Source organism: Lithobates pipiens, unplaced genomic scaffold (genome assembly GCF_037356315.1).
Source record: "Lithobates pipiens isolate NorthernLeopardFrog02 unplaced genomic scaffold, aLitPip1_a1.2 Scaffold_18, whole genome shotgun sequence".
Classification (NCBI taxonomy): Eukaryota; Metazoa; Chordata; class Amphibia; order Anura; family Ranidae; genus Lithobates; species Lithobates pipiens.
Window position 1 is genome coordinate 507267545 of NW_027507758.1, and position 25502 is coordinate 507293046.

General features: G+C 42.9%; 1 protein-coding gene across 2 annotated transcripts; it reads right to left on the reverse strand.

Moving 5' to 3' along the window:
• TMEM18 (transmembrane protein 18) lies at positions 1-24493 on the reverse strand. 2 transcript variants are annotated; one of them, XM_077488700.1, is made up of 5 exons: positions 24304-24493; positions 20150-20270; positions 14472-14526; positions 11909-12002; positions 1-4227 (listed from the first exon to the last, which is right to left on the reverse strand). In XM_077488700.1, exons 1-5 carry the CDS (start codon positions 24343-24345, stop codon positions 4132-4134), a joined length of 408 nt encoding a protein of 135 aa, XP_077344826.1. In that variant the 5' UTR covers positions 24346-24493; the 3' UTR covers positions 1-4131. The 2 variants fall into 2 exon arrangements, with proteins under 2 accessions (XP_077344826.1, XP_077344825.1); XM_077488699.1 differs by lacking the exon at positions 24304-24493 and adding an exon at positions 22963-23275.
• Between the last annotated feature and the right edge of the window lie 1009 nt (positions 24494-25502).

Consider the following 25502-nt stretch of genomic DNA (forward strand, 5'->3'; position numbering starts at 1 on the left):
TATAAGGCATAATGTGTCTTTTAAAGAGGTCTTTTTTTTTACAAGTTTTTGGGAAATGTGGAAAGAAAATGAAAACGCACTTCAGATTGTCCATTTATAAAAGTGGTTAGTTGCAGTGAAACCTGCATCCATTTTGCACATATGTAAACCTGGTCTTACTGTGATGACGTGAAAATCCAGCTATTTTTTTATCCCTCCTGCAACCCCTGGTTTCAGGCAAGAAAAATTACTACATCTATGGCCAGCTTAAAGGGTAACCTCACGTTCGTGTGGGGGGGGATAAAAATAAAAGGCTACTTTCACACTGAGGCACTACAGCACTAAAAATAGAGCCTGTAAAGCACCTCTCCTGTGTCTCCAGTGTGAAAGCCTGAGGGCTTTCACTCTGTAGCGGTGCGTTTGTAGGACAGTACAAAAAGTCCTGCAAGCCGCATCTTTGGAGCGCTGTATTCACTCCTAAAACGCCCCTTCCCATTGAAAACAATGGGGCAGCGCTGCTAAACCGCCGGCATTGCACCGCTACAGTGGCACTATGCGGGCGGTCTTAACCCTTTTTAGCCACTAGCGGGAGTTAAAACGAAAGCACCGCTAAATATAGTGGCGCTTTACTGCCGATGCCCACAACGGCCTAATCTGAAAGTAGCCTAAAGCATGTAAAATTGCGACACAAGTCATATTGTAATTGAATGTTATTAAAAACTACCTTTCCTTTTCATCAATCTGCAGCTCTGTAATTTTCTGTAAAGTGCAATGAAATAATGGCAACCCCCCCCCCCCCAGAAACATTCTCCGCTTGTGTGATTGGCTTACTGATTTTCCCACAAGTCTACACCAAGATAAACGTCCGATATCAGGCATCCCCTGCAACAGAAATGTAATGTATGGTGAGAAATCACATCTGAAGTGTTATAGACCCTGCAATTTTCCTCATTAGACTATTACTACTAGTTAAGTCCAAGGAGGTGCGTGATACCTCCTGGGCTTACAGTATCTCTATTATTTATATTTGGCAGTTTTATATGGAGCAAACATTGACACTCAGGGCTGTGAGAGAGGAAAGAGGCACAGCACAGGTATGCTCACTTCTCTCCTCTGCTGCCCATTCATAGAAGCCTTTGGAATTTGTGAGTGAGCTCGCATAATACAAAGGCTTCTGGTGTTTGGGTAGGAGGAGGGAAGGGTGGGCAGAGCAGCTACACCTCAAAGGAAAAAAAAATCTCTCACCTCCTCAAAAATATTTGACTTGGGAAGTGACACGATACACAAGAAGATCTTGATTCAGTCAAATTGCATCAATAAAAGGGTCATCCAGCATTAAATGAGCTGTAAAGGCAGGGAGTTTTTTTCTTTTTTTTTTTTATCTTTAATGCATTCTATGCATTAAGATACAAAGCCTTGTGTGTGTGCATGTAGCAGCCTCCACAGCACTCCGTAATACTTACCTGAGCCCCCTGTCCAGCGATGTCCACGAGTCCCTCAGCCATCCGGGACTCTCCACCCGATTGGCTGAGACACAGTAGCAGCGCCATTGGCTCCTGTGTCTGTTAACCAAAATCAGTTAGCCCACCAGGAGGGGGGGGGGGGGGGGGGTGGTGAATCGCAGCTCCGGAGCTGAATGGACACACAGAGCTGCAGCTCAGCTCGGGTGCCCCCATAGGAAGCTGCTTGCCGTGGGGTACTCAACAGGAGGGAGGGGCCAGGAGCACCGAAGAGGGACCAGAGAAGAGGAGTATTCAGGCTGCCCTGTGCAAAACCACTGCCAAGAGGAGGCAAGCAAATCATGTTTATTATGTTTCGTGAAAAAAAAAAAAAAAAAGATTTTTACAATCACTTTAATGGATAAACTCCCCTCTCCTTTAGCATCAATACTTTTGGGTGATCATCATATCAATCTGCTCAGTATTTATATGGAAAATAAATACATGAAAAATTTTTGCACTATGTGGAGCTCTCCTGTTGAATACTGAACTGAGCAATATGGTGATGACCCAAAAGTACCGATGGTGAGTGAATCGAGGTGAGGAACATTTTCTTCAATGCTCGTTTGACACTGCTATGACATGGGCGTAATTAAAGCACACTGCTCCCTCTTCTCACAGGATGGCTGAAATAGTTCATAAGTTACATGTTTTTCCTGCATTGTGGATATTTTGGAGTCTCCCGAGGTTATTTTTCAGTTGCTAAAGGGCTAAAAATAGCACCTGTAAAACGCCTCCCCTGCCACTCTAATGTGAGAAAAAACGGCGGTAATAAGCCGCTAAAGCTAGCCAGGGCTGGGGACCAAAACAAAACCAAAAAAACACAATACAACCCATGATGGAAAACCAGACACACAGGGGAAAAGCAAAAAAAAAATATATATATATAATTAGGCAAAAAAGGAACCACATTGGAAATCACAAAAATCTAAGAGTAAATTGTCACTAGTATATGAATTGCGATAATAAATATTGTGTATATTTGATGTTTTGTTTTACTCATTGGTCCTCTCTTTAAAGAATAAACTCTGGAAAATACTTCAATATTTTAGCAATGCGACAGTTAGATCCCATACTAGCCACTGTTATCTTCTCCCTGAGCTACGAACTTAAGGGCCGGTTCACACAGCGAGGCGAGGCGACACGGCTCGCCTCGCCTCGCTCCCGCAAGTCGCCCCCGTTCTGTACAATGGAACCGTTCTGAGAGGAGCGACTCGAGTCGCTCCGACTCAGAAAAAAGGTTCCTGTACTACTTCGGGGCGACTTGCATTGACTTCTATACAGAAGTCCTCTGCAAGTCGCCGCTGAGCTCCCCGCAGGTCGCGGCGAGGTAAGTCGGAGACGCCTCGCCTCGCTGTGTGAACCGGCCCTTAGGGAGCTAGATTTTCTGCCTCTTGATTAGCCTGTTGGGAATGACAGTTTCATGTGCACAGGAGTAAGCCATTCCAGTAGAGTGTGTGCCAGGAATACATGCCAAGTGTACATTCATTAGAAGACTGCAAGAAGTCAGGTAGGCATGTCATGGCATGCACATCTCTTCTGCAAAAAACAAAAAAAGTGCTGGCTGCTTGCTGTTTTTTACATTTTAGGTTTAGTTCTACTTAAATAGATATTTTAACTAATTGAAGGTGTAGATCTGCTATTAACTAATATATTTGTAGAAAATGAAATGCTAACAATCGCCAACAAGCTTTTTCTTTTTTTTTTTAAAACAAACTTTTTTGTAAAATTTAATGAAGACAAGTCATAAAAGGAATGTACAAAGAAAATAAAAAAAATTATATATTATAAATATAATATATACATATACTTGAGTTTAACTTTAAGAAACCTGGAGTCCCTTCTTCTTAATGATTTTCACTGGTTTCCAATGGTCAAAAAAAAAAACATGATCTGTGTATGGTCACCCCTCCTGAGAATTTCATATACATGGCAGTGGGTTAGGCACAGGCAAAGTGTGGTTCCCTCTGACTAGGAATGGTTTTAAACAAGAGTGTGTGCAGAGAAGTAATGATTTAGGGTGTATAGTTAGGTAGACCACCTAAATTGTATATTAGGAGATGCCCCAGATTAACAAACAAGATGCACAGATTTTGAACATCTAAAGTAGCTCTGCCAAATTTTTTTTACTGAAAAGTGTTCATTTATCAATCATTCACATAGGCACATAGACGCCAGATGGTTGTGCTTATGCGCCTAGGGAATGATGGGCATTTCATGCAGTTAGCCTGTCAAAATCAATGACTGGCTGAGAGATGGAGTACCAGTATGACTCTTCCCACACATGACAAACAGCTCTGGACGCAGACGGCACAACGATGGATGATGTATAGTAACCTACTGCAAGTAAACACAGATCATCCTTTTGTAGCCGGACCATTCCAAGTCTGATTTCTAATTCGTTTCTATAGTTTCCAGCCTATGGGAGAAAGAACCAACCAACACTGATGCAGACACTTCCTACTTTGTCAGAAAAATCTGTAGCAGACAGCATGTCTATGGTTGTGGCTATTCTTGGACATCGCTCACAGATAGGTAGTTCAGGATTTACAACTGTCTTGGCCTTTGGTTCTCTGTACCCATCTCCAGGACTAGAAGTGTTATGGTACATGCTTTAAATGTTCAAAGTCCAAAGTGGAAAGTTTCACCAAGTTCAGTTTTCCTTTTTTTTCTCCCTGGCACTTTTCCTCTTCTTCTGCAAAGTTTTAAGTTCTGTCATCACACACAAGGTTTTATAAACCCAATGGACCTGTTATAAAAAATAAAATAAAAATAAGGTAAGAACAAATTATCAACCTAATAATGTATGGGTTCAGATATGTTTCAGATGATGTATCAATCAGTTTATGGTATAAAAGGTATATAAACATGATAAAATAGGAACACAGGAAAACCTGTGTAACGTACTGCGCTCAACCCAGGCAGAGTGTCTGTTAATTAATAAGCTGCAATGAGCCCCATGAGAAACTCCACTGACAGAATAATCAAAGCCTAATTGAGTTTTTGTGAATCAACAAAAGGAGCAAAAACTCCTGAAATTAGGCAAAAAGGTGCAATGTGCATGTAGCGCATGGGTAAATCCATACACACAATAGAAATGAAAACACAAATTATGTGTAATAAGATATCAATAAGCCCAAGTTAAAAAAAATAAAAATAAAAAACAGTTCAAAAAGCTTCTATAAACAAGAAAGTGCTGTTGCTTAGCTGCCTGGGCTGACTCTATAAATCTGTGGAAAGAGAAGAGCGCACACCCCATAGTGTAGCATGCATAAAAATAATTTACTCAAAATCAATGGTTGCAACCACAAACAACTGAGAGGTTTAGAGGCTTGACAGGTGGTTTGGTGAGATTAGTCTAGGGTCAGTACATGAGTAATCCTAGAACCCCATCTTGGCCACATGCCGAGGAACAAGTGGGCTGATGTTGAATGACACTGCTGGCAGGGATGGATTGAGCCACTGCAAGGACTGGAGTCTAGCATCAAGAGCCTCCTGCTGTAACTGCGGTCTACCCCAATAACCAGGGACGTGTTTTGAACCGATCTTGCTTCTTTATCAACCTGTAAGAGACTGGGCTACCCACAGAAAATAAAAGGTTACCCCCAGGGGTGCCAGTCCAGGAGTCTTTGCAGCTCTCCCTGGGAGGAATGTGGATAGACATAGGGAGAAAGTGCAGAGCTTTCCTGAAGCTGCTCCCCCCCCCCCCCCCCAGGACAGGATTGTGTAAATCACAATCCAACAGATATATAAAAAAAAAAAAAAAAAAAAAAAAAAAAATAGTATGTACAAACTTCATCCACAATGAAAAAAAAAAAAAAAAAATCAACATAATGTTATAATTGATAACATATAAAGAAATAAAACATTTAATTAAGGAGTTTGTGAAATGTCTAAACAGACCTGACAATATCAAAGAAGTATTTAAAGGATAAGTCCACCTTTGAGAACATGTTACACCCGATTTTAGGGTGGAACATCTAACATGCTCCCAGTGCTGCAGCCATCGCCCCCCCCCCCTTACCCCCCCCCCCCATGGCAGCAATACAGGGAAAAGTTCCTTGTACTAGCTGTCATGGTTTGAAAACAGCGTGGCTGTGCAGGGCTCTGCCCACACAGCCGCAGCATTACGCCCACACAGCTGCTAAGGATGTCAGGGCTTGTAGTTCCCAATGAACTACCAGGGTGCTGTGGTAGTTCATGGAGTCTTCCTGTCAGGGAGTATTGGTGTACAGGCAGATACACCGACAGTGTGCAGGAGACCTGCATGGCATCAGCGATCTCCTGATCACTGGTGAAATACTTTACAGGCTCCTACCACAAAAAAAATAACAAACATTCAAAAATGTTTTATATGCAAAGAAAATGTGCATTCATTTTTGTAAAAGAAGTGAACTTTTTTTTTAAAAAGATTGTTTATATGGACTTTATTCACATCAAAGATCATTTGAGTGAGCCTTAATTAAGGACCAGTTTACGTTGTGTATTGTAAAAGGCGTAAAGACGATTGAATAAAATAAATAGCCACACACAGCTCCCATACTACCTTTCACTTATCCCTCATGACCAGAAATTCACCTCTACTCCCGATACTTGGACACCCAAGCTTTTCACCTGGTTTACACCCATTAGAGTACTTTACATTGAGAGACTCCGATTGTGACCATGCCTCCAAATTTGTTTCTAGAGGGAAGTGGCCTCCAATTCTAGACCTCACCAAAGCGACGGGGCCCTTCCAACTTTCCTTTTGGAAGGCGATACAAATTCATCACTTTCTCCATTCTATCCCCAATCCCCAGGACTTCTCCCGACAACTGACATCCTTTGAGGACCTTTGCTATGAAACGTGCCCAAACGCACACATACTATCTCAAACATATACTCTACTAAACACGCCTCCAGAACAACCTACATACACAACATGTCTAGTTGGGAAGCGGACCGGAGCCTCACTTTCTCTACGGCACAAAAACAACATATCATCAATTTTGCACTTAAATCCTCTCTGTGCACTAAAACACAAGAGATACCCTAAAGGGTATCTAACATCCTCTAGGCTACACAAATGCTTTCCCTCCTCTTCGGACTGCTGCTGGCCCTGTGGAGAAGAAAAGGGTTCACTACTTCACATCTTCTGGTCCTGTCCCATATTGTAAAACTTTTGGGGAGAGGTCCGCCGCATCACATAAAAATTCATGGAATAGGTCATCCCGGAGGAAGCAGCGTTCTTCCTCCTACACCAAAGATCTCAGCCAAAGCATACAAGAAATCACTCATTAGACACCTGTTCAATGAGGTCAAGACATGCATTCCCCTTTTTTGGAAACATTCCCCACCGACTGCTGCTCTTTGGCTGTGGAAAGTAGAATAAACAAAAAAGATGGAGGATCTAATCCTTACAGCACAACACAGAGGTGAGATTTTCACAGAAACGTAGAATATATGGAACACCTTCATTTTTTTCAGATGAAGGGCCGTGCCTCCTGGGGCCATAGACTCCCTTTAACATCAAGTTACTGACTACGCTGTCTTCCACCGCCATGTCTTCCGCTCGACCCATCTTGATATCCCCCCCCCCCTTTTTACTCCCTTGCTGACCCCCTTCCCCCGATGCAACACGGACACCTTCAGTGTTTGGGTGAAAAAGAACTAAGGAGGAGCCCTTCATCTTCTGACGTTCACTTGGAATTTAATAATCGTGAACAAACAACTCTTAAGCAATGTGTGTCTGTTCTGATGTTGTTCACCGTCTTGTAACTGAAATTGTAACCTTTTTTTTAAATCATCTCACACACTGTATTTGATCCTTACAATCACAGAAAATGTTCACGTCTGTTGTACTGTTGGGGCTTCACCCCCTTTTTTGGGTGTTTGATAAAACTTTATATTTGAAGAACAGTGTAAAAGATCTCTCCATGCATAAGAGCAGCATAGAAGCAATGTGTGAGTAAATACATCTATCAAAAGTAGACAATGTAACAGACCAAAACACATATTCATACAACAAAGTAAAACAGTTGACAAAACGTATACATGGTAAACAGTGATGATGTTAAATGGACTGGAAATCATGAAGAACGGACATATTTTTTGTTTATAAAATGGAAACACATAATACATAGATACACATGAAAAAGTGTACGTACACATATGCACGCACACATTTAAAACCATGTGCATGTATATCTGCAACAATATATATAGTGGTCAATAACAGTGGTGAAAAAAAACAAAACAAAAAAAAAAACAACACACAGTATTGTTGGGATAAAGGTACTAGCCAATCCGACAAGAGATTGAGTAACAATTGGGTCTATAACCTACAGACCTGGTTGACTGGTTAGTGACTCAAATAATGGTTATTGGCGGTTCACAGAATGTGCTCCCAGGAACTGCTTCCAGTGTGAGCACTACAGAATGGTATTATCAAGTTCCTTGTTAAGACCATTGGAAGACATGGTGTATAGTTTGAAAAATCCAATATGTCTCTCTGGCATACAAGTATTTAAAAACGTCCGCCTTCAGACAGAGGCAGAAATGGATTCAGTGACATGGACTCTCCGGAAATCTGGATTTTCGTCATGATGCAACAAACAATGCCTGGAGATCCTGAATTTAGGCAAGCACTTCTCCACACTCCACACTACAGTGCCCATCAAAGCAGGCCCAAAGTGATTTTAAAGTTTATCCCACATATTTCATACCACAAGAGCAGTTGATACAATACACTACAAAAAAAGTAGTGGAGCAGGTGTAGAAGCCATTTATTGAATGGCAACGGCCTTTCACGATCAGTGAAAATATGAATATGTGTTGGCTTGTTACATGGTCTACCTTTGATAGATTTATTTATGCACACATTCCTTTCATGCAACTCTTAAGCATGGAGAGATCTTGTTTACTGCTCATTTGTATGTGGCCATTTTATTTCAATTATTCAATCATCGTTGCAATACACAATGTAAACCGGTCCTAATTATCTAGGCTCACACAAATGATCTTTGATGTGAATAAATTCTATCGAAAACATTTTTTTTTTTTTTTTTTTAAATACTCATTTGGTATTGTCAGACAGGTCACCAACTTATTTTTTTTTCCTTTCTTTATATAAATCGGTTATAATTGTGTTGATTTTTCATTGTGGATGAAGTTTGTACACACATACTATTTTATATTGCGATTTACAAAATACTGTCTTGGGGATAGCGACTCCAAAACAGCTTTACACTTTCTTCCCATGTCTGTCCACCTTCCTCCCGGGAGAGCTGCACAGTCTCCTCTGGACCGGGGTAACCTTTATAATTTCACCAAACCACCTGTCAAGCCTATATACATCTCAGTTGTTTGTGGGTGTAACCATTGATTTTTAAATCCTTTTTATGCATGCTACACTATGGGGTGTGCGTTCTCACTCTCCCTTTTTTGTCTTACTCAGGGTATAAAAACACTTATACACTGGGCAAGTTAGTGTACAACATGTCTGCTGGATGCTAAGGACAAATGCTCCATTTTGATCTCGCTTTTATAAATCACAAAATAACCCTAGCATGCATCTGACACTTTGCACAAACAAACAAGATGTATAGACATCAGCTTTAGGCATATATTTCTAAATTGTTTAGTTCAAGCCTCATTTGTAAAAAAAAAAAAAAAAAAAAAAAAAAAAAATGTACATACCTTTCCTGCTGTCTGCACTGTCCAACTTCACCCCGATCCTGAGAAATCTCCTGGTTTAGTCCTCATTAAAAATGGACATTGCCCCATGCATTGATCTCTGGGGTCTACCGCAGCTCTCACTGGTTCCTTCTTTTGACCTTCACCCATTACAGGATACATTAGTGATGTGGGGGTCACCAAGAGGAACCAGTAAGAGCTGCAGGAGACTAGAAGAGGGTGAAACTACTCAGCTGAGGCAGATAGCAGTAAAGACTTGAGGTTCCACTTTAAACACATTCTGCCCGGCTTATAGCAGAATGATGGCCATGCAGTGGTTTCATTAGCCTGACTGGGTGTCATATGGAGTCCAGCAGGATAAGCCGTGGGGGTGCGCAGTGATCAGTAGTGTGGTGTGTCGCTCTGACACACCACATCTCCGATCTCGGTAAAGAGCCTATGACGTAGGCTCTTTGCCGGCTATTTCTTTTTCTCTATTCATGCCGACATGGCGCGAGTAGGAGGAGAGCCTCATCAGTGCCAATCAGTGAGAGGAAAAAACATATTTACTAAATTTTATAACAGAAACAAAGAAAAAAAACTCCCCCCCCCCCCCCCCCCCCCCCAAATTTTTGGTCTTTTATTTGTTTAGCAAAAAATAACAGTGGTGATCAAATACCACCAAAAGAAAGCTCCATTTGTGAGAAAGAAAAGGATTCAAATTTCATATGGGTACAGTTTTGCATGACCGCGCAGTCAAAGTGCAACATCACTGAAAGCTGAAAATTGGCCTGGGCAGGAAGTGGGTGAAAGTGCCTAGTACTGAAGTGGTTAAGCCAAGTATACACTACTGTGCAAATGTTTTGATGGAGTGGAAAAAAATGTTTGGTAAATTTTGAAAGGGAAATTAAAAACAGAAGAGAAATCCAAATCAAATAAATATTTGGTGTGACCACCCTTTGCCTTCAAAACAGCATCAATTCTTCCAAGTATACTTGCACACAGCTTTTGAAGGAACTCGGCAGGTAGGTTGTTCCAAACATCTTGAAGAACTACAGATTTTCTGTGGATGTAGGCTGCCTCATAAGTTGTGTTTGGGTACAACATTGCACGACTGTGCAATAGTCAGTTAAAGCGGCGCAGTGCCGTATTGCAAAAAATGGCCTGGTCATTAGGGGGCAAATCCTTCCGGTCCTTAAGTGGTTAAGATGGTCAGATGGAACTAAGATTTAATTATTTGGCCAAGCGATTCTGTTTTGGATTTTTTCCCCCCTGATATGTTGGTGTTATATCTTTCACTTGGATGTTATATGTTGCACTAGTAAATACAGCGGGGGGGGGGGGGGGGAACCTTTGTGTCTTAATTTTAGGCTGCAAAGCAACAAAAAATGTGATTGGGGGTTATTCTTTTCCTATACCCACTGTATGTTTGCAAATTGGTCAATCCTGATGGCCCATCTCATTTCTTGAATCCCAAAAAAATGTCAGAACAGTACAAATATCCCCCAAATTACCCTTTTTTGGAAATTAGACAGTCCAAGGTATATAGTAAAAGGGATGGCAAGTTTTTTGAAGTTGCATTTTTTTTGTCGCAATTTTTGTTTTAACATACTGTCATCAGTGCAGTACAGCATTATTATATAATGGGTGTGGCGGTGAACAAAGACTGACTGGTGACCTTAAGAAAAAAAAAAAATAAATGATGTAGAATACATATTGGCCTAAACTGATGAATACCCTTTTTTTCCCCCTTTTTCCAAAAATTGTTTTTTTTTTTGATTTATAGAGCAACAAATACAAACCTGCAGAGGTGATCAAATACCACCAAAAGAAGGCTCTATTTGTGGGGGAAAAAAAAAAGAAGGAAGACATCAATTTTGTTTGGGTACAATGTCATACAACTGCACAATTGTCAGTTAAAGCAACGCAGCAATGCTGGTCAACATGCTGCCCAGAGCAATACAGTGTGTTATCATAGTGACACTGAACTACTCCTCTGGGGAAGTGATCAGGATTTGTTTTAATTTTATTTTATACACACACACTATGATTGCTTATACCAGTGAATTTCACTGGTATAAGCAACCATTTTTACTGAATTAAACCGATTCATTCAGTGTGTTGTGATTAGCTGTGAATGGTCGCAGATAATCACATGGTACAGATGGGCTGTGATTGGTTACAGTAATCACTGTGACCAATCACATCTAGCAACACAATAGATGGCATGACTGAAAGCCATCCATTCTTTACAATTGTCATGTGATCTGCTGTAATTGGTTACAGCAATCACATAGTACTGGCAGTAGGCCGGTACACTGATCAGTCATCGGCTGTGTCTAGTGGACACAGCCGGTGACAGATTGTGCCAGAGCATTGGAAGAAGACGTCATATAAACAACGAATGTCCTACCCAGCCATCATTTGACAATAGGCTGGGCAGAAAGTGGTTCATTTACCTATTACAGCTGGGAGCTGAGCTTTCCAGTTCAGGTTTAGTTTGTGCAAAGCTACCATTTCAGCTAAATATGGACTACGATGGACAGAATCGCCAACTGAACATTTTCAAACTGTCAGCAGCATTTGGATCCCAGTCCTCTTCACATTGGTTACCTCGGTGCTCTACGTAAAGTGTAATGTTCCATTGTATAAAATCATTATTTTTATTTTTTGCTAAATAAATGAAAAAATAAATAAATAAATAAATAAAAAAAAGGCTGAAAATTAAATACAAAGGCTGAAATCAATAGAAATAAAGAACTGAAGGCTCTACTCACCACAATTATTATAGTGTTGCACAATAATGGAGCTGAAAAAGCTAATGAAATGAACATCCCAGAAGAATCGAAGTACTGTTGCTTTGAATACTTACTAGAAGATAGAAAACAAAAATACAACCATGAATATGGAGAAAACAATACTTTAAAGGCAACATACAACATTTCTAATAAAATAAACACATAACTCAGTTTCATTTAACAGAATGTTCTGTTCTCTGGAATACAAAGCTGCATATACTTGTTATTAAATCTTTACAACAGAACCTTAAGGGCTCATTACACAACGCAATAAGCACCACTCTAAGTGCAGTAAATCAGAACAATTTATTTAGGCAAAGGATGCATATATATACTCCACAAGAGTGTGTAAAAAAATAAAAATAAAAAAAAATAAGCATGTCAGGAAAGAAAGAACAGCTGTCCAGGAGGGAGTCCATCAGGGGCAGAGTGTGGAGCGGGTTGTGCCGGTGGATGTCGGCATTTCCTGGTCCTCTATCACGCGGGATGCCGGGGGATGACTTCAATTCCAGTCGACGGAATGTCAGTATGCAAACGATGCGTTGAAGAAGGAGCACCGCAAACACGTCGCCTGCATACCGACATTCCGAACGATCGGAAGTGAAGTCATCCCCCGGCATCCCGTGTGATAGAGGACCAGGAAAAGCTGACATCCATCGGTGCAACCCGCTCCACGGCATCCACGTTCTGCCCGATTGACTTCCTCCTGGACGGCTGTTCTTTTCCTGTTTTTTTTTTAATTTTTTTTAAACACACTCTTGTGGAGTATATTTATGCATCCTTTGCCTAAATAAATTGTTCTGATTTACTGCACTTAGAGTGGTGCTTTGTGCTTTCTCCCCCAGCCTCCATAGAGTATTGCTTCTAATGTCCACTGGGCTGCCTTCAAGTGTCATAACCCAGACTTTATGGACTGTACAGTCATTTATCTTGTAAACATTTTTTTTAACCATAGATTTTTATTGGGTTTCATAGTATACAGATAGAAAAAAAAATAAAAAATAAGAGAGGAGCTCAGGGTACACACAGTATCATAAATATGCAGGCTTCATATGGCATAGTAGGAGACGTCCTCAGTGGGAGGTCGAACCCGTCACCCCATCTGGGAACTAACTGTGACGGGTTCTTGAGGGCGCCATAGGAAGGGGTCCGACTTTGGCCCCAGATGTTTATCATTGCTTTTTATATACCAAGGTGTGTAATGGACAGGTGGATCCCCACCAAGGTTGATGCAAGTGCCAACTTCTTTCCTTACTGCATCTCAACGCAATAAACCTTACATGCTTCGACTATAATGCAGTGCATTTATTCTGAATGGCAACTCAATGCTTCTTTCTGAGAGAGTTGTGTTGCAGCGTGATGCCATAATGCATGAAAGACATTCCATCAGTAAGATGCATTTGTGTGCCATTCAGAATGAAAGGAACTGGCACTGCACCCACATACGTGTTGGCGCGCGCTGCAGTAAAGCACACAACATAGCATGCATTACTGCAATGCACGGATACTGGTGTAAATGAGCCCTAAAGTGTAGCCATTCACAGGATGCCATGTATTTTTATGGCTGAATACAAGGCTTCCTCTGATTGGCTGAGGTGGATGGATGACATCATGATTGCTACTCCAACCCAGTGAATAAAATCACAAGCTTGAAGATGGACATCAACCTGTCACTGTTAGACACTAAAACGTATGTCTATTCCTACACATCCAGTTAATTCTCAAAGCAGTTAAACCCAAAAGCAAATCATTTATTCTATTGCAGCTCACCAATTGTTAATGTTATAGTTGCATTCGTTTTCTTGTTTAGGCTTTCTTTCTTATATTTTCATCTGGTGATTCAGCCACTAAGTCTGTTGTTTTTTCCAAAAGAATAAGCTCTCTTGAAGTTATAGGGATGAGACAGACAACTGGCGCAGGTACTTACAATACTCAGCTTTTATTTATGGAAAACCTTTATCCCTTCCTCTAGAATCTAGATTCACAATGCGGTTTTCCAAATGTGCCCCATGTGCTCCTTTATCCAGAGTGAGGAAATTCGAATACAGGAGATGGGTTACTGGCCAGATCACCAGGTGAAAATAGAGGCTAAAAAAGCCAAATAAAAAAAAAAAAAAAAAAAAGGGGGAAAAAGAAAATGAATGCACCCCTCACATCTAATAATTGGTAAGCTGCAATATATAAAATTTTTGGTTTTGGGTTTAATACCACTTCAAGGCTTTAACTAAATAGTTGCAAGCAGGCAGGCACTTCCATGCAATGCCTTGTCTGCAATAAAATAAACCTACTTGCCTGCTCGCAGTCGTATCTAGAATGTATACTGAGCTGCATATGTATAGCGCAGTTACATTCCGGCACAGATCCTGTGTGCCAAGATGTCTGAACTCCTGTGAAAATGCAGGAGTGATGTTATCATGCACCGACCAATGAGGATTGACCTAAGCTCAGCATCCAGGAGATAAGTACTGCAGACTTTAGGTCCACATGGAGGCTTTTTTTTTGGTGTTTTTTAACCAAAATTTTTAAAACAAGTTTTACTTACTTCAAGTTCAGAGCAGCATATTCATTGATATATTCAGCACTGCTCACCAAGGCAACTGCAAAAATAACATGAAGCAGACACCATCAATACATTATCCAGCAAATATATATTGTTATATGCAAATTTCAATAAACCTAAAGCCAAACTCTGGGAACAATTATTTCATTGGATTACCCTATGTCCAACGATCTCCGCTGAGCAGGCGGATGACAGGTCTGCGTCTGCTCCAAAAGATCGGACATGGACACAGCCCGCTGTTCTTTATGGGACCGTCCATAATGGACCGCATGTTCGCTTCCATCCGACTGTCATCAGTGGACTAGATGAGATGTTGGCAGGTGTCAGCACGTCTGCCATCTTGACATGTCTGCTGACATCTGCCTCTCCATAGAGAGCAATAGATGCTCCGATTGGGTCTGCCTGAAAAACTGACAGGCTAACCCAACCGTGGCTCTCATGCACAGTGCTGGCTCGAGATTGGACTCAGGTAAGTATAAGGGGGGCTGGAGGGGGGGGGGGGAATCCTCTGGCACAGAAGGTTAATAATGCATTAAGTCAAAAAACCTTTAGCACCACTTTAAATGCAGTTGGCTGTAAATGATTTTTTTTTTTTAGGCTTTTTTTCAACCTTTATCAATGAGAGAGAGAGAGAAAAAAAAAATGCCTCAACGGCCAGGTAAATGCAAGCAAAGGGCCACAGCCAGCTCATGGGCTGCAGCTTGGAAACCACTGCTGTAAAGGTTAGGAAGTTTCTCTTTTATAAAGACTGTCCAATCCTTATAACACTTTCTTACTTGCCCTGGCAGCCCCTAAAATAGTTTGGATCGGCCAGGGGCAGGAAGGATTGGCGACTATGTGACCATTGTCACATGATCAGAAGCTGGTCTCAACAGCCAGCAATCTTTAGCCTAGACTGGGAGCTGTCTGCAGTAAGCATGTTCTCCCTTTTCCTTTTTTTTTTTTCTTTGCTGTTTAAATATTTTTATTTCGTTTTCCACATTTACAAAAAAAAAAAAAAAAAAAAAAAGCTCTTATACATACTTATTCAAACTACTTCACATAACGCTCATTGTTTTCAATATTCATATAAATACAGAAAATAAAAAAAGATTTACATTTGGTACCCGACTGGATCGATCTTTAATATACCTCTACAAAAGGTAAAGGCAGAGAGGAGACTTCACCCTTAAATGTATCCACATTACGACCCATCCAAGAAAAAAGGGGGGGGGAGACAAGTATTCTACCCCCTGTGACTTACATTCTCACCCAAAAAAATCCTATCTTAATCTTACTATTTCCCTCTTACCCATGGCTGTCTTTCTTAGGTTCAGTATATATAAAATGGGGGATTCCTCTCCTTCTATCCCCACTACCCTCCTCCAAAAATTTTTTGTGAATATAAAAAAGGGGAAACACACACACATATCCCTTCCCCTCCCATCCCCAACCCCTCTAAAAAAACATACATAATAAAGAGAAAGCGCCCAGCAACAAACCCCTAGGCTCCCTCTCCACCCCCCATAATTCCCAGATACGTCGGAGACTGTCTAAATTCCAACCAATTCTTCCAGGTATCCTGAGATCTTGTTCCTGCTCCTCTTTGAAGATGTATTAGTTCTTCCATAGTCCTCATTCTATCTTTTTCTCTAAACCACTCCCCTATCCTTGGCGTCTCCTTTATTTTCCAATATCTCAGGATTAGAGCTTTTGCTGCATTCAACAAAAAAGGAGTAATTGCTGCCCTATATCTTTCCCTAGGGCCCCCAGTAACGTGAAACAGGCATTTCCAGGGGTCCAATTCTATTTCTGTCCCGTCAAATTTACCGCGATTTTGCGTCTTTTTTGCAGCGCTTTTAATGCGATTCGCTGCGTTTTTTATCGCGATTTTGTGCAGTTCAAAAGGTCACCAATGTTAAAAGAAGAAAAATGCCCAAATCTCCTCAATTTGAGCGACAAAAAAGGGTCTGGAACTTGTTTGAGCTTCAGGCGACATGGAAATGGTTCACATCTCCACTCCATTGAGAATAATGGATTTTTTCCCCTCTAGCGTTTTGTAGCTTCAGGCCTCAAGCTACAAAACGCTCAGGTGTGAATGGGGTCTTAAAGCAGTAGTAAACTCAGTAACAAGAATCCCTAGTAAGCATAACACCACTATCTATTTCATTTCTACACACAAGGGTATACTCTGGAGCATGTTCAATCTCATGGCAGCAGCCTAGATGCTATCTCTCCCCATCCATGGCATTGGCATCTCTTTCTCTTAGATATTGTTACCGGTGATATACGTGACCATTGACCACTGAAGCTCTAAAGGCTGGGGTATTGCCATACACCTACGATAAGGGTTATCTGGATGCAAGAACCATGATTTGATGTTCTACCACTCATATCGTAACCTGCTTCGGATTAATACTAATAAGGCTGTTACTGTTTTCATATCTGGTGACGGACACAGATCTGCAGCTGTGTGTGGACTCACGGTGGTGACTTGCTAATCGTTGCTACATTTGAACATTTTATTGGACTTTAACTTTCATTTCAATTTCTTTAATTATATGTTTTTTACTCTTGATTGTTATATGTATGATAAGTGATCGCTTTTGGCAAGCAGACATTCATTTTTTATGAACGCCATTTAACTCTTCATTCAACTTTTTATTTTCAGTTTAAGTATATAGTGTCACTGGCGCAGCTCTCCATATTTTCTTTCACCTATTTCAGTGCATGTATCCCACTTAGAGCTGCAGCCTATAGTTTAGTTTTATTTACCTTTTTTATTATAATACATTTTTTTCTGTACATTTCTTCCTGAGCGCAGTTTACTATTTTTTCTATACTCTGGAGCATCGTCAAAGATTTCTTACTACCGTATATACTCGAGTATAAGCCGAGATTTTCAGCCTCTTTTTTGAGGCTGAAAGTGCCCCCCTCGGCTTATACTCGAGTCATCGCTGTCTGCCCGCTCGATCAGCGTGTCGAGCAGACAGACAGCGGCCATTCTATCATTCAAAAGCCGCGCCTCCGGCTCCGCCTTCGCCTGTGATAGGCGGAACACTGAATTTCCCAGCAGCCTGTGTTCCGCCTATCACGGACATCGTATCATCCTCGTACTACGGACGAGGATGATACGATGTCCGTGATAGGCGGAACACAGGCTGCTGGGAAATTCAGTGTTCCGCCTATCACAGGCGAAGGCGGAGGCTTTTGAATTTTACAATGGCCGCCGAGGCGCCGACGAAGAGGGCACGGGACGGAGGCAAGGCAAGGCACGACACGGGATGGAGGCAAGGCACGGCGGCAAGGCACGGCACGGGACGGAGGCAAGGCACGGGACGGAGGCTCGGGACACAGGTAGGCTGGACACACACACACACACACATGGATGGATGGATGGAGACACACACACACAGGGATGGATGGATGGAGACACACACACACAGGGATGGATGGATGGATGGATGGAGACACACACACACACAGGGATGGATGGATGGATGGACACACACACACACAGGGATGGATGGACGGACACACAGGGATGGACGGACACACAGGGATGGACGGACACACACACAGGGATGGACAGGCATGTCTCACCCTCGGCTTATACACGAGTCAATAAGTTTGCCAGTTTTTTTGGGGGTAAATTGGGGGCCTCGGCTTATATTCGGGTCGGCCTATACTCGAGTATATATGGTATTTGTGCAGTCTATGCATATTTCTCTGTTCTGGCTGAAGACGATGCCATCTTTGCCGCTCCCTCCCAATTTCTTCTGCATCTGCACTTCTGATCTTTCTAGTATATCACTGTCAGAATGTGGAATACAAGTGAACCTCGTTTTTGTGTAAAGTTAGCATGGTGACTTAGCTCTGCATAATAAATAGTCAACAGTCCCGTGGGATTTCAATGAAACGCCGTGAAGTTAAGCAAATAGAGGCACAGCACGTAAATGCATTGACCGACGGCACACAAATGCACAGGCGCCAGTGACATCCTTGAAAGAAACAGTGGGCAAGAATTCCTAAACTGCACAAGTTAACAGCTTCCCAACCATCTCACACAGATATAATTCAGCAGAAGGGCACGTCAGGCAGAATCACGTACCCGTACATTGCCCTTTAAGAGGCGGTCTGCGGGCGCGCCCACCGGGAGTTTTGTGAGCGCGATTGTGGGTCCCACAGACTTGATGTTCGCGGGGATACCCGCAATCATCTCACGGTGAGGAAGAACAGGGAACTGCTAACATAAACAAGCATTTCCCCATTCTGCCTAGTGACACTGTCACTGATCACCGCTCCCTGTAATCGGCAGAGGTGATCAGTGATGTCTCACACATTGTCCGTCCCCCCCACAGTTAGAATCACTCCCTAGGACACACGTGACCACTACAGCACCACCTAGTGGTTAACCCCTTCACTGCCAGTCACATTTACACAGTAATCAATGCATTTTTAATTCCACTGATCGCTGTATAAAAGGTGAATAGTCCCAAAATCATGCCAAAATTGTCGCTGAACGCCACCATTACTAATAAAAAAATAAAATAAGTATTAATAAAAAATGCCATAAACCTATCCCCTATTTTTGTAGACGCTATAACTTTTGCGCAAACCAAATCAATGAATGCTTATTTTTATTTATTTTTTAAATGTGGAAGAATATGTATCGGATGAAACGGAGGAGCAAAAAAATTAATAAAAAGAAATAAATATATATTTTGGGGATATTTATTATAGCAAGAAGAAAAAAAAAAGTGACTTTTTTTTCAAAATTGCCGCTATTTTTTTTTTGTTTATAGCGAAAAAAATATAAACCGCACAGGTGATCAAATACCACCAAAAGAAAGCTCCATTTGTGGGGGGGAAAAAAAGAAAGGATGTCAACTTTGTTTGGGAGTCACGTCGCACGACTGCGCAATTGTCAGTTAAAGTGACACAGTGCCAAAGCACAAAAAAACTCTCTGTCTTTGGCCAGCCAGGGTTTAAGTGGTTAAAATACTTTTAAAGCCAACAACTTTTAAGTAGTTTTATACCACTGGTGCAAAGTAGTCCAGGTGAGTTTACTACCAATTTATTAACCACCTCAATACAGGACACTTATCACATTGTTCTACTCTGTGGAAGTGATCAGGATTTATTTTTGCTTTAACACATTACGATTGCTTATAGCAGTGAATTACATAGCTATAAGCAAGCATTTTAGTGAATAATTTTACTGATTCATTCTGTTTGTTTTATTGCGATTGGTCAAAGCTAAATCACATAATACAGATGGGCTGTAATTAGCCCTGTCTTTACCATGTGATCACACTGACCAATCACAGCTAGCAACACAATTGTATACAATGGGTGGCAAGAAAGGAAGCGAGCCATTGTTTAAAAGTGTTATGTGACCTGCTGTGATTGGTCACCTGGTATCGGAAGCGAGCTGGTACACTGATCAGTTATTAGCTGTGTCCAGTGGACAGAGTCAATGACAGATCCTACCACTGTGAGGCGCTTTTTGAGAGGATGTCACATGAGGTCCACTCAGAACGGTAAAGCCACTGCCTGGCCATTATTCTGCTATAGGCTGGGCAGGAAGGTTTAAGCCCACACATTTGCCACTGCACATATGTGTCAGATATTTGTTAAGGGGTTAAAGACACAGAAAACACAATTTTGCCATTCCTTACCCATTATCAGAAAGTATACAATCTGGAATTTGTAGAATTTGAAGGAGATTATGGTTATTACAAAGCAGAGCACATGGAACACCAATAGTCCAATCACCAATGGTTCTGTCCAATCGACTGGCTGAAAACAAACACACAAGAATAGTTTAATTAAAATGAGACTAATCATTATTTATATATTCCTAGATCAGAATTAACCCCCCCCCCCCCCCCCCTTCTCAAATGTAACCATGAATACCAGGCTGAGCAATCCTCATTACACCGGGCTTGTCCAAGAGTGTAGGGATCATTCTGGATTCATCCTTTTGGTCAATATTGTTTATTATAAGAAGAATATTTTAAAGTGCATGTTTAGTTTAGAATAGAAAAACATACCCTCACATCTTGTCTTGCTCACAGTTTGTGTCCAGGGCCTATCGGCTACAGGTAATCGCCGTCTCCTCGAATTACCTGTCAATGACCACAAATGACGTGGGCAATGTCAGCCTCCTATTGATTTGAACAAGGCTGTTTGGAAGAGTACCCTTGCAAAAGTCACGTGTGGTGTGACGTAACGAGCAGGGAGGAGCCGGGTGATGTCACTTCCGGTTACGGCCGTGAGTTTGGCACATGTTTTGCTGCTATCCTTTTTAGATAAAATGCTAAATTTTTACTACTACACTATGGAGGCTCTTCTCTTCTTCCCTATGTCCCTGGGGACAATGTTTTAAAAGGAGGTGGTCATGGAACTCGGTGTCTGTGGAGAAACAGCCTTGACACTACAGTGACCATCTGTCTAGGATATAACCAAGGAGGAGGAGGAAAAGGACACAGCGGTGGTATACATCCATTTGATGCACAACTAGACCCATTTGGGGTCTTTCCTTGAGGTGAGAGGCTAGCACACACAGGGTGTGGATTGGAGAAGGATATTCACAAGCTTTTGTATTAATTGCATTTGGACTTTTTTTCCTTGCTTTGCTGCATTTACTCCTATAGAGACTATTGCTTAGTACCTGTAGTTATTTCGGATACTTTTTGGATTACTCACCTTTGTTGATTTTTTTCTGGTGTCATTGCTATTGCACTATTTGGAACATTGGGAAGTGAGATTGTTATCAGCACTTTATACCCCGTTTCCCTGAAAATAAGACCTAGCGTGATTGTTGGTGATGGGTGCAATACAAGCCCTAGTTAAAGTCCTTGTAGGTCTTATTTTCAGGGTAGGGCTTATATTGCAGCCATCACCGACAATCACACTAGGTCTTATTTTCGGGGAAACAGGGTACCTTAGGATTGGTTTAGAGGTATCTATGAATAGTATTAGCACTTTATATTTTAGTATTGTAGAGTTATTTAGTGCTGGTTCACCTTCACCAAATATCTGTAAGGGCCGTGTGTAGATAAAAAACAAAATGTGCAGCTTTGAGCAACGTTAAAGGGGTTGTAAACTAGAGCTGCCACGACGCGTCAACGTGATTGACTACGTCGACTAAGAAAATACGTCGACGTGCGTGCAGGGCGTCGATGCGTCACAGTGGTGGCAGTGCTTAGTATCTACCGCTGCCCTCCGTCCCCCCTCTTCCTCCCCCCTCCGTGCCGCCGTCCCTAGGGGTGCAACGGATCGTCACCGATCCGTGATCCGAGCGCACATGCCGCGATTTGCGGTCTCGGCCTTAGGAGAGGCCACGGCTTCGGCCTAGCTCCGAAGCGGTGCCCATCTTTCTACACCCAGGCGTTTACAATGTGATCGCTCTGACGGAGCGATCACTTGTAAACAAACCGGCGTCATGACATGACGCCGGTTTCGCTCTCTCCCCTCTCTGTACTGATCTGTGCAGTGGAGGGGAGAGGTTGGATGGAAGCAGCCATCCCTCCATACCCAGACCGATACAATACTCTGCCAGCCAATGCAATACTCTGCAATGCCAATACTCTGCCAGCCAATGCAATACTCTGCCCATACAATACTCTCAAGGTTATCCAAAGGATTAATTAGCTAATCAAAAAACAAAACAAAAAAAAAAAAAACAATAGATTCATAAAAAAATAAAATTGGATAGTAGTTGACTAATTGAAAAAATAATCGATAGATTAGTCGACAGACAAATTAATCGTTAGTTGCAGCTCTATTGTAAACCCTCGTGTTATTTCACCTTAATGTATCCTATGCATTAAGGGGGGAAAAACAAAAAACAAAAAAAAAAACACCTGGCAGTCACCGCCCCCCAACCACCCCCCCCCCCATTTTACCTACCTGAGCCCCTTCATCTCTTAGCCAGGGACGTGCTGTCCTTCTCTCCATGTGGTCCCAGCTCTTGATTGGATAGATTGAGAGCAGCACAGCCATTGGCTCCCACTGCTGTCAAACAAATCCAATGACACGGGGGGTGGAGTCGAGTCCGGCATTCGTGTCTGTGGATGCATGCTGGACTCAGGAGAAATGGCCTACACCTATAGCAGGGATAGGCAATTAGCGGACCTCCAGCTGTTGCAGAACTACAATTCCCATGAGGCATAGCAAGACTCTGACAACCACAAGCATTACACCCAGTTGCAGAGGCATGATGGGACTTGTAGTTCTGCAACAGCTAGAGGTCTGCTAATTGTCTATCCCTGACCTATAGCAAGGGCATTATTCAACTTTAGTCAGAGCTGCACAGCTTGTTTGTATCTACAGACAACCCCTGTCTGCAGGGGCAGTTTTTTGGCAAAGATGCACTATGCCTTTAAAAGGTGTTCTAAATGCTGACTTTTTTTTTTACATGCATGAAGGTAAAAGAGCCTTCTATGTGCAGCACCCCCCTCTCCAGCCCCCCCCCCCCCAACCTTACCTGAGATCGCTTCAATCCAGCGATGTTCACGATAGCCTTGGTTGGATGTGGACTCTCCCTCCTCATTGGCTGAGACAGCAGCGGGAGTCAATGAGGAGAAAGCACAGTCACACTCGCTCACCCCTGTCTTTACAGACAATACTTTTGGTGTTATGTGTGGTATGGTGGGTGTTTTCTGACGCACGTCTGTGTTACCGTGTCCGGTATTGTGCCCCTCACTACGAGGGTCCTATGTTCTCATGAGACTTGCTCATGTCACGACACACGCAGAGGAACATGTAAATAAACGCTACTGCACATGTATGGTCAGGGTATGTCTACCGTGTTTCCCCGAAAGTAAGACAGTGTCTTACTTTCTTTTTATCCCCAAAAGCCCCACTATGTCTTACTTTCGGGGTATGTCTTATATTGGAATAAAAAGTGTCGAATTTTTTGTTTTAACCTATGGAGGACTACAAGTCCAAGCATACAAAGCTGCTATGCTCAGCAGAGGAGAACTGTAAGCACACACAGCCCGGTATGTTGGGACTTGTAGTCCTCCTCAGCTGCATCTTGCGGTTACAAGAGCTGCAGAGAATCTCTTCACACCCCCCCTCCCCCTCCCCCTCCTTGGTCTCTCTCTGTATGCACTGACCTTTTTCCGGGAGGGCACAGAGCCAGTGACACCTGCGTCGCGCCGTTCTGATCAGTCTTGGGCAGCGGCTGTCACTCACAGCCGAGCAGAGTGAAGCCGCCTCCCCCTCCTCTTGTATGGCTACACAGTGCTGTCCATGAAGGAGAAGGAGGGGGAGGCGGCTTCACTGAAGCCGCCTCCCCCTCCTCCTCCTCCATACACAGCACTGTGTAGCCATACAAGAGGAGGGGGAGGCGGCTTCACTCTGCTCGGCCGAGACTGATCAAAACGGCGCTGTCTCTTCAGTCGGAGGGGGAGGGCGCTGGCCTGGCACCCCCCCCAGGGTGCGGCCCGCACCCCCCGCCCCACTCTTAGTACCGTACGTCACTGGAGGCGGCAATACCCCCGTGTTTCCCCGAAAGTAAGACATACGTCTTACTTTCGGGGTACGGCTTATATTAGCCGACCCCTATGAAACTCCCGATACGTCTTACAATCGGGGGTGTCTTACTATCGGGGAAACACGGTATGTAGTGTGATTTACATAAGCCCTTAGGTGACACATTCAGACTCCAGGGGGCGCTATGGTGTATACTAGAGGCACCTTATCATATCACCTGCACTACCATCCGGGCTCACTGTACACAGATCCCTATCACCCCAGTGACATAGGAAGTGATCGGCCACCACACCATACAAAAATTCCCCCCCCCCCATTGTACACTCACTGCACGCTGGAACAGCGCCCACAGCCCCGACTCTCCCTCCATGCCACCTGGCTCAGGAAATGCCACTCTGACAGAGCAGGATACAACGCAGGCTCCTCCCACCACCTCGCCCCGCCTTCCACCCGTCGCTCAGTTTAGGATTGCACCGGGAAGCGGAGATCCATAGCAGACCCCGCCCCCTGTCTATCAAACCATCCTGAAAGTAGGCTGCTGTAGGCGGAGGACCCAGTGCAGTCTCCTCCCACCGCCCCGCCCTCTGGCTCCACGATCTTGCAGAGCGGCGTCGGAGCCGCAAGCTCATTCACGTCCGGGGTCAGGCAGATCACGTGGTGATAGAAATCACCATAGTGTGAATGATGTGTCCTGTACGGTCAATGGACGTGAGCTGGAGCCTGTGATTCGTCAGATTAGACGACCCATCAAAATGTGTAACGGAAGTGACGTTTTGTCACCTCCATCTAGTTACACCCTGCACTCTTCCACAGGAAGGATACGCTGAGAAGGGGGAAAGCGGACATCTTGTAACACCCACCGGAGTTTTGAATTTTACACTTATTTTTATTATTTTTAACAGTAAACTGAGGTCATATAGTGAAATACAGTACTTAGAACTCCGTCTGACGGTTAGATGTTGGCTTTTAAAAGCAGCAGCAAGCCTGCTGCATAGTTCTCAACTGTCCCTGATTTTGAGCATACCTCCCAACTTTCTGAGAATGGAATGAGAGACACCTACCGTGTTTCCCCGAAAGTAAGACAGTGTCTTACTTTCTTTTTATCCCCAAAAGCCCCACTATGTCTTACTTTCGGGGTATGTCTTATATTGGAAAAAAATTGTCGAATTTTTTGTTTTAACCATAAAATTAACATCCTATGCCTGGCACCCCCCCCCCCCACCTTAAAATGTAAAAACACCTCACTACAAGTCCCAGCAAGCAAGGCTGCACTGCATTACAGAGGACTACAATTCCCAGAATGCAAGGCTGCACTATGGGGGACTACAAGTCCAAGCATACAAAGCTGCTATGCTCAGCAGAGGAGAACTGTAAGCCCACACAGCCACACAGGTATGTTGGGACTTGTAGTCCTCCTCAGATGCATCTTGCGGTTACATACCGGTAATACCGTAAGAGCTGCAGAGAATCTCTTCACACCCCCCCTCCCCCTCCCCCTCCTTGGTCTCTCTCTGTATCAGCACTGAC